At 43.0% G+C, this 9,698-nt stretch overlaps 1 protein-coding gene across 1 annotated transcript in view; it reads right to left on the bottom strand.

Annotated features, from left to right (window-relative positions):
- The window catches only part of Galm (galactose mutarotase (aldose 1-epimerase)), a 68,466-nt gene that overhangs the window by 26,748 nt on the left and 32,020 nt on the right, over positions 1-9,698 (bottom strand). Inside the window, exon 4 of the mRNA XM_013018036.1 lies at positions 4,626-4,707. Within this exon, the coding sequence (XP_012873490.1) occupies positions 4,626-4,707 (82 nt within the window). The remainder of the gene's footprint in view (positions 1-4,625; positions 4,708-9,698) is intronic.

The following is a 9,698-nucleotide window of genomic DNA, read 5'->3' as shown; positions in this document are numbered from 1 at the left end:
GGGGCCTGAACTCTGGGCCTGGGCGCTGTCCTTAAGCTCTTCAGCTCAAGGCTAGCACTCTACCACTTGAGCCACAGCGCCACTTCCGGCTTTTTCCTGCTTATGTGGCGCTGAGGAATTGAACTCAGGGCCTCATGCATGCGAGGCAAGCACTCTACCACTGAGTCACCTTCCCAGCCCCCAAACTTCTTTTTTCTGAGAGGAGAGAAATCTTTGCTCACCATCCCAAACCAACTTTCCTTTTTCCCTTCTTTCCTCCTTTCCTCCATCTCTCCTTCCCCTTCTTTCTTTCTTTCTTCTTCCTTCCTCCCTCCCTCCCTCCCTTCCTTCCTTTTCAGTGCTGGTACTGGGGCCTGAACTCAGAGGCAGAGTGCTTAGCTTTCCTTAGCTTTTAGCTCAAGGTTAGTGCTCTACCACCTGAGCCACACCTCCACTTCTGGCCTTTTGATGGTTAATTGGACATAAGTGTCTCACAGATTTTTCTGCCTTGCTGGCTTTAAACTACAGCTACTCAGCCTCCTGAGTAGCTGGGATTACAGGTGTGAATCACTGGTGCCCAGCTAAAATCACAACCTGAACTTTTTTTCATACCTAGCACATTGTAAGGTCTGTGGAGTATGAGTCTTGTTAGAAACCTAATTTCTTCTCTCTCTCTCTCTCACGTATTTTTTTCTTCCAGTACCGGCATCAGACTCAGGGCCTTGTTTACGATAACAAGTTACAAAGCTACATCCCCAGCCCAAGGGACTGAGGAAGTATGACTCCCAAGAGCTTTCTACTACTTGTTAATTATGTAATCCTTGGGTATCAATCCATTTTTATGTTGCAATAATAATATACTTGAGAAAAATAGATTTACTTTGTTCACAGTTTTGAAGGCTGAAAAGTGACCTCATCTATCTTTTTGGCTTTTATTAGGGAACCCTTGGCTATAGCACAACATAGGAGAGAAGCAGGAAGCTCAAGTCCATGAAGAGACCTCCCTTTGCAATAATGATCCACTGTCCTAAGATTTCACTCACACTGAGAGATTAGCATTAATTTCTTCTAAGGATGGTGGCCTATGTCCTAATTACCTTACACTAGGCCTCACCTCTTCAACCTGGATCAAGTTTTTCCAGCATATAAACCTTGAAGGGACACAAATCATATCCAAACACTAGCAACCTTATTAAGTTAAACTCCTTGTTCTACAATTTCTTCATCTGTTAAATAAGAAAAATGAGCAGAGCTTACCATATAAGGTTGTAATGTGGCTTCTTTACAAGTCTTCTCTGAAAGACAAGCTATTATAAACCTTCCCCTCATCTCAAAGATCATATATATTCTCCCCCCCCTCCTCCAATTCAACAAAACCACAATCTCTTGACATTGCCTATCAATTTCCAGAAGGCTTAAGGGAGTGTGTCCAGTCTAACAGGTTTTTTTTACAGCATGTCTCAGGGAAGTGGTCTTGTCATTCAGTCTACCTCTAGCTGAATAACCAGAAATTTGATATTGGATTTAGGTATGTCCATGAGTCTACCCTGTATGGACTGGCCTTGAATTCACGTAGGGCCAACCTAGGGATTACAGTTCAGTAGAATCTGGTGTAGATCTGACATGGTCTAGACAATTCCTCCAGGTCACACACTGCCTGGTGCTTTAGAAGGACAGCCCTTCCCTGGGACTGCTCCTGCTCTTTCCATCCATGTCCCTTCTATTTGTAGAAAAGAAAATGAGAATGCATGAAGGTTTCATGTTAAAACATTACACAAAGACCAAAGGCCCCTTATAGTTAACAGTGAAGCTGAGACAAAGAAGGCCTATTACCTGCCAGAGTCCAGAGTTCTTAGGTCCTACTCACTTGAACAGATTTTCATTATTAAGACAAGTATAGAGTTTTATCTGAATGCTTATTGTTATTATTATCATTTTATTATTTGTACTGATACTGGAGCTTGAACTCAAAGCCTAGGTCTTATCTCTTGGCTTTTTCACTCAGGCTGGAGCTCTTGAGACAAAGCCTTTTGATAGTTAACTGCAGTGAAGAGTCTCATGGACTTTACTACCTGGCTTAACTTCAACTTGAATCCTCAGATCTCAGCCTCTTGAGTGATTAGGATTATAGGTATGAGCCACTGGCTTGTGGCTTTTAAGAGTTTTCTAAGCTGGGCGCTTGTGGCTCACACCTGTAATCCTAACTACTTAGGAGGCTGAGATATGAGGATTTTGGTTTGAAGCCAGCCCAGGCAGGAAAGTCCGTGAGACCCTTATCGCCAATAAACCACCAGAAAACCAGAAGTGGCGCTTTAGCTCAAGTGGTAGAGCGCTCACCTTGAGCTGAAGAGCTGAGGGACAGTGCCCAGGCCCAGAGTTCAAGCCCCACCACTGACAGAAAAAAAAAAGTCTTATGAGTCCATGAGATTTATAAGTTAAACTCTACTATTGCCTCAATTACCTCTTAAATGAAGTCAAATCATCTGGATATCACAGACTATGTGTATTTGTGATTTTTAGCTGATCAAAACTCACAGAATAGCATAAGAACACTTCACAAATATTCATAAAACTATGCTTATTTTATTTCACAATGTGCATTATAAGCTACCTGGTTTGCTTTCTTCCTTATCAGTCACAAAACAGCACCTGCCACTAATTTTTTCCTTTGCTGGTAGTAGGGTGTGAGCTCGGGGTTTCCATCTTAATTAGCTTTTTCTGCTCAGGGCTGGTGCTCTACCAATTGAGGTACATCTCCACTTCCAGCTTTTGGTGGTTCTTTTTTTTTTTTTTTTGTCAGTCGTGGGCCTGGGCTCTGTCCCTGCGTTCTTTACCTCAAGGTGAGTGCTCTACCGCTTGAGCCACAGCACCACCTCCAGTTTTCTAGTGGTTTATTGGAGATAAGAGTCTCACGGACTTTCCTTGCCTGGGCTGGCTTTGAACTGTGATTCTCAGATCTCAGCCTCCTGAGTAGCTAGGATTACAGGTGTGAGCCACCAGTGCCCTGACTCGGTGGTTAATTAGTTATAACAGTCTCAACAGACTTTCCTCCCCAGTCTGGGCTGGCTTAAAACCTTAATCCTCAGGTTGCAACTTCCCAGAGTAGCTATGATTATAGGCATGAGCTATCAGCTTGAACTCAGGGCCTGAGTGCTGCCAGTTTACTCTCTATTTTTCCTTAAAGTCTAAGCGTATAGTTCTAATGTAATCATTATGCAGTTTGAATGTGATGAGTCACTTGCTCAGGCTCATCTAGTGAGTCATTTAAATATCAGAAGCTGACATGTTACCAAGGCAACATAAAAGCCTTTAGATCCAGCCTTGGAGCCCAGGAGCATATTCAAAACTGGGATGTCAAAGTTTGCATTCCATTTTTCTCAATTTCTTGTTGTTTTTCCAATTAGGTTTTTTTTTAACATTTTAATTAATTAATTAATTTTGCTGGTGCTGGGGCTTGAATTCAGGGCATGAGCACTGTCCCTGGGCTCCATTTTGTTTTGTTTTGTTAGTCTGGGGGCTTGAACTCTGTCTGGGCCTCAGCTTTACAGCTCAAGGTGAGCACTTTACCACTTGAGATTAATTAGAGATGAGTCTCACGACTGCCTAGGATTACAGGTGTGAGCCACTGGTGCCCGGATCCCTGAGCTCTGTTTGTTCAAGGCTAGCACTCTACCACTTGAGCCACAGTGCCACTTCTGGCTTTTTCAGTTTATGTGGTACTGAGGAATCAAACCCAGGGCTTCATGTATGCTGGGCAAGCACTCTACCACTAAGCCACATTCCCAGTTCTCCAACTAGTTTCATAGCCACTATATTTCTGGAAGTTTCTAATTCCTAATTTTGTAATTGAAGTTTTTGTTTAGTATACAGGCTCATATGCTTTATCTTTATTTCCTTGCAAAAAAATTTTACTTGCTGTCATAAATACAACTCCATTGTGTTAAAGAGGCCAAACTAAAGACAAGCCTTTAGCTAGTATAGGGGACATTTTCAGGAAAGGTGAAGTTTTTAATCTCACATTATTATTATTATTATTATTTATTTATTTATTTTGCTGGTCATGGAGCCTGAACTCTGGGCCTAGGTGCTGTCCCTCAGCTCTTCAGCTCAAGACTAGCGCTCTACCACTTGAGCCACAGTGCCACTTCTGGCTTTTTCTGCTTATGTGGTGCTGAGGAGTCTAACCCAGGGCCTCATGCATGCAAGGCAAGCACTCTACCATTGAGCCACCTTCCCAGCCCCTCACATTAATTTTTAAACCTTCAAAATGTGAAACAATTTTAGATTTACAAAAATGTGATTAAAAAAATAACACATCTCCATTGTACCTTTACCCAGCTTCACCTAATGTTAACATATTACATAAATAACAAATATACAAATATGTATAAAATATCAAAACTAAAAATCTAACAGCCTTGATGAGCATTTTTCCAGACTTACTTACCACTAATGCTCTTTCTTGAGCTTGGAATCCAATCCACAATCTCTCTTTGTAGAAAGGAGAGAGGGAGGGAAAGAGGGAGGAAGGAGGGAAAGAACGAAGGAAAGGAAGGATGGAAGGAAGGAAGGAAGGAAGGAAAGAAGGAAAGGAAAGAAGGAAGGAAAAAAGGAGGGAAGGAAGGAAAACAATTAGATTCACTAACCTGTGGGAATCAGAGTTTCATCCACAGGCAAAAAAGCATCAGCTTCTATGGTGACTTCATGGTCATATATATTTGGAGAGCCCTGGGAAGGAATAGGAAAGAGAAAGAAAAGACTTACTGTTTAATCTTATTTTACATTTACATTCTGCTTTTTTTGGGGGGGGGTCCGGTCGTGGGGCCTGAACTCTAGGCCTGGACACTGTCCCTCAGCTCTTCAGCTCAAGGCTAGCGCTCTACCACTTGAGCCACAGTGCCACTTCCGGCTTTTTTCTTTTTGCTTGCAAGGCAAGTGCTCTACCACTGAGCCACCTTCCCAGCCCCTTACATTTTGCTTTATTGTATAACATTTCTTGCTGCGAGCAGGTGGCTCACGCCTGTAATCCTAGCTACTCAGGAGGCTGAGATCTGAGGATCACAGTTCAAAGCCAGCCTGGGCAGGAAAGTCCGTGAAACTCTTATCTCCAATAAACCACCAGAAAACTGGAAGTGAGTGGTTAGAAGGCCCCGAGGCCTATCTAATTTTAACTAACATTGAGTGGTCCCAGCAAAGTCACACAGCCTCTTAGAATATCATTTCTTTGGGTATAAAATTGGGGTGATGCTCTGCATTGGTGACTCATGCCTGTAATCCTAGCTACTCGGGAGGCTGAGATCTGAGGATCGCAGTTTGAAGTTAACTCAGGCAGCAAAGTCTTTTTTTGTGTGTGTGTGTGGGGGGTCCGGTTGGGGGGCCTGAACTCTGGGCCTGGGCACTGTCCCTCAGCTCTTCAGCTCAAGGCTAGCACTCTACCACTTGAGCCACAGCACCACTTCCAGCTTTTCTTTTTTCTGCTTCTGTGGTGCTGAGGAATCGAACCCAGGGTTTCAGGCATGCAAGGCAGGCGCTCTACCACTGAGCCACCTTCCCAGCCCAGCAAAGTCTTGTGAGACTGTGATCTCCAACTAACAAGGCAAAAAGCTGGAAGTGTAGCTGTGGTTCGAAGGGTAGAGTGCTAGCCTTGAGTGAAAAAGCTAAGGGACAGTGTTTAGGCCCTGAGTTCAAGCCACAGTACCAGAACAAGAGAAAAAAAAATTGGGGTATTGATGTCCTCACTCCTTCCAGGTCTTAAAGGAAAAGAATTTAGTAAAGGCATACTGTACTCTTAGCAAACCAGAAAGTACTTTATACAGACACATAGTATGTGTCTGTATAATACATACACAGCCTGGTCACCTTCCTCCTGAAAGTGCATTTCTTAAATATGTACATATTAAATGAATCACTCTGAATATTTGATGTAATAACTTAAATTCTTTGTTCTCCCTAAAAAAAAATGGAATCCTACATCACATATTCTTTTTTTGGGGTCTGTTATAGGGCTTGAACTTTGGGCCTGGGCGCTGTCCCTCAGCTCTTCAGCTCAAGGCTAGCGCTCTATTACTTGAGCCACAGTGCCACTTCCAGTTTTCTAGTGGTCTATTGGAGATAATGCTTTCACAGACTTCTCTTCCAGGGCTGGCTTTGAACCTTGATCCTCAGATCTCAGCCTCTTGAGTAGCTAAGATTACAGGCGTGAGCCACTGGCACCTGGCTCACAGTACATATTCTTGTGTGCTTTATTTCTTCCATACAACATAATGCTCTTGAGATCATCCATGCTATTGAATTGGTATGATGGTCCTTTTTACTGCTGGATAGTATTCCATTATATGAATACATGACGATTTGTTTATCCCTTTATCCTGTGGATTGACTCATGCTTATTTCCAGTGTTTTAATATTATTTTAAAAAAGCTGCTTCGGAATTTCTTTTCTGTTTTTTTTTTTCTTTTTCGTCTTCCTCTTCTAATTGAAGCATTAAGGCAGGAAGAAAATGACTCAATATAAAAACCACACACCAAATAAATTGAAAAGGAAAGGAACATTCGTCAGGCTCCACATGCTCAGCATGGCCATTAGGTCACCAAGCCCTGACATTCTTTGCCTCAAGAGCAGCATGTTTAACATCTGCTGCCTCTTCTCGCCTGGAAAATGTAGTGGTCTATCCTTGTGGAATATTACTGTTGGGCTCATTTCCTCTCAGGGAGGATGAAAACTTGGTAAGAAACACTGGTTCACAAACAGACCTTGAGGTTCATCTCTGAGCGCAATGTGTTGGTTAACTTTGCTTGGCTGCTGCTAGGAACTATTTACAGAATCCATTTGATTGCACAGGGCTTTAAAGTCTTTTTGTACATTGCCATGACTTGCTACTACCCCTAGCAAGAAGTAACAGACTATAGTTTATTACCTATTCACTTCAACTTCTTTGCAATCACCTTTCCTTTCTCCAGGCCAGAAACCTGACTTGTTGATTTAGTGTACTTAGGCCATATATTCAGGGAAAGGGACTCTTCCCTGTCCTCAGAAGACAGTGTTGATTATTCTAAACCAATCATGGTTGTATAATCCCCTTGCTGGCACTTAGGCCAGAAAAAGCATGTATAGGTCACATTTTTGGCCAATAAAAATGTGAAAGTCAAGCTGGATGCCAGTGGCTCATGTCTGTAATCCTAGCTACAGGAGGCTGAGATCTGAGGATCATGGTTCAAAGCCAGCCCAGGCAGGAAAGTTCATGAGACTCTTATCTCCAATAAACCACTCAGAAAACTGGAAGTGGCACTGTGGCTCAAGTGGTAGAGTGCTAGCCTTGAGCTGAATAGCTGAGGGTCAGCACCTAGGCCCAGAGTTCAAGCCTCATGACCGGAAAAAAAAAAAAAAAGTGGAAGTCTGTGTGTAGGAGGGGTGAGGGCTTCTAGGAAAGTTTTTACTTATTCTTAGAAAGGAAATATTAGTGGCATGGAAAAAGGAATAGGTCTTTTTTTAGATCTCTAGAGGTGACTAGGAGGAGGTGATTTCTTCCTCCCTCCCCCCTCCCTCCCTCCTTCCCTCCTTCCTTCCTTCCTTGCTTGCTTCCTTTCTTTTGCTGATCCTGGCACTTGAACTCAGGGCCTGGGTGCTGTCCCTGAACTTCTTTTGCTCAAGGCTAGAGCTGTCCTACTTGAGCCAGAGTTCTGCTTCTGGCTTTTTTGGGGTAGTTTTAGTGGAGACAAGAGTCTCACAAAATTTCCTGCCCGGGTTGGCTTCAAACCAAGATCCTCAGATCACAACCTGCTAAGTAGCTTGGATTACAGGCATGAGCCACCATTGCCTGATGAGGATATTGAGCTGTAGCAACCACTCTTTGACTATTAGGTATGCCTGAAGACAACACCCAAACATTAAGGAAGGACAATGTAAAAATGGAAGAACCTGGGTCTCTGATGATGGATCTGCCTAGTCATACTAGAACCACACCTCTGACTCAAATTTCCCCAGATACGCTCTTACAGCTCTTTAGGCAAATTTTCAATTAAAAAAAAATTATCTGAAGCCGGGCGCTGGTAACTCACACCTGTAATCCTAGCTACTCAGGAGACTGAGATCTGAGGAACGTGGTTCAAAGCCAGCCCGGGCAGGAAAGTCCATGAGACTCTTATCTTCAATAAACCACTAGAAAACCGGAAGTGGCGCTGTGGCTCAAGCGGTAGAGCACTCACTTTGAGCTGAAGAGTGCAGGGACAGAGACCAAACTCAGAGTTTAAGCCCCACGACTGACCCCGCCCCCCAAAAAAAAATCTCTTGAGTTTTATGTTCTGCACAGGATGGAACAGGAAAACAAAACAAAATCCAACAAAGCAGTGAAACTCCTGCAATCTCCATACCTTTTCCACTCATTGAAAAACATGACTTACTTTTCCCCCTAGACTTCTAATTTTCAAATGAGAGGTGATGAATCAATGCTTGCACTCCAAGGCAGAACAAAAAGACTGTTTGCTGAATTTAAAAACAAAAAATATAAAAAATACATAAGCAGACTATTTGACGTATTAAGTTTTGAATTGTGGATTCAAGCTACATTACCTCATAAGTAGGGGATAGCTCACATCTGTAATTGTAGCTTCACAGGATGCTGAGATCTAAGGATCACAGTTCAAAGAGAGTCCCAGCAGGAAAGTCAATGAGACTCTTATCTCCAATTATCTAGCAAAAAGCTAAAAGCTATAAAACCCTGGGTTTGATTCCTCAGTACCACATAAACAGAAAAAGCCAGAAGTGGTGCTGTGGCTCAAATGACTCAAGCCCCAGGACTGGAAAAACAACAACAAAATCGTAGTAAATCTTATGAATTTTGTCAAATTCTTTTTTGTCGGTCTTGGAGCCTGAACTCTGGGCCTGGGCGCTGTCCCTTAGCTCTTCAGCTCAAGGCTAGGGCCCTACCACTTGAGCCACAGCTCCACGTCCAGCTTTTTCTGCTTATGTGGTGCTGAGGAATTGAACCAGGGCCTCTTGCATGCAAGGCAAGCGCTCTACCACTGAGTCACCTTCCCAGCTATTCTCATCATTTCTCTGTAAACTTAATTTTAAAAGTAGAGCTTCATATGGTGGTCTTTTGGGTATTTTTTTTTTTCTAGTTAAGGTCCCATGTCTCTAGTCCAGGCTGACTTCAAACTTTCTTTCAATCCTTCTACCTCAACCTATGGAGTACTGAGATTAAAGGCATGTGCCATCATACCTGACCTAATTTGTTTTAAGATTGGTAAAAGAGGGGCTGGGAAGGTGGCTTAGTAGTAGAGCGCTTGCCTTGCATGCCTGAGGCCCTGGGTTCGATTCCTCAGCACCACATAAGCATAAAGAAAAAAGCCGGAAGTGGCGCTGTGGCTCAAGTGGTAGAGCACTAGCCTTGAGCTGAAGAGCTGAGGGACAGTGCCCAGACCCAGAGTTCAGGCCCCACGACTGGACCCCCCAAAAAAAAAGATTGGTAAAAGAATGATGAATGTTCCTAAAGAATAACAAGCAAGGAAAGATCTACAATTCTTCTTTTTTAACCCTCCCTTTTTTTTTCCTTCAGCTGTGGGACTTGAACTCTGGGCCTGCGCACTGAGCTCTTGAGCTCAATGGTGCATTCTTTTTTTTTTTTAATTTTTATTTTATTTTATTTGTGAACATACTGTACAGAGGGGTTACAATTACATGGGCAGGATAATGCGTACATTTCTTACCAAGCATTGCAG

Source organism: Dipodomys ordii, unplaced genomic scaffold, assembly GCF_000151885.1.
Source record: "Dipodomys ordii isolate 6190 unplaced genomic scaffold, Dord_2.0 Scaffold37, whole genome shotgun sequence".
Taxonomy (NCBI): domain Eukaryota; kingdom Metazoa; phylum Chordata; class Mammalia; order Rodentia; family Heteromyidae; genus Dipodomys; species Dipodomys ordii.
Note: the sequence above shows the minus strand (reverse complement) of the source record. Positions and strands in the feature narration are given on the sequence as shown.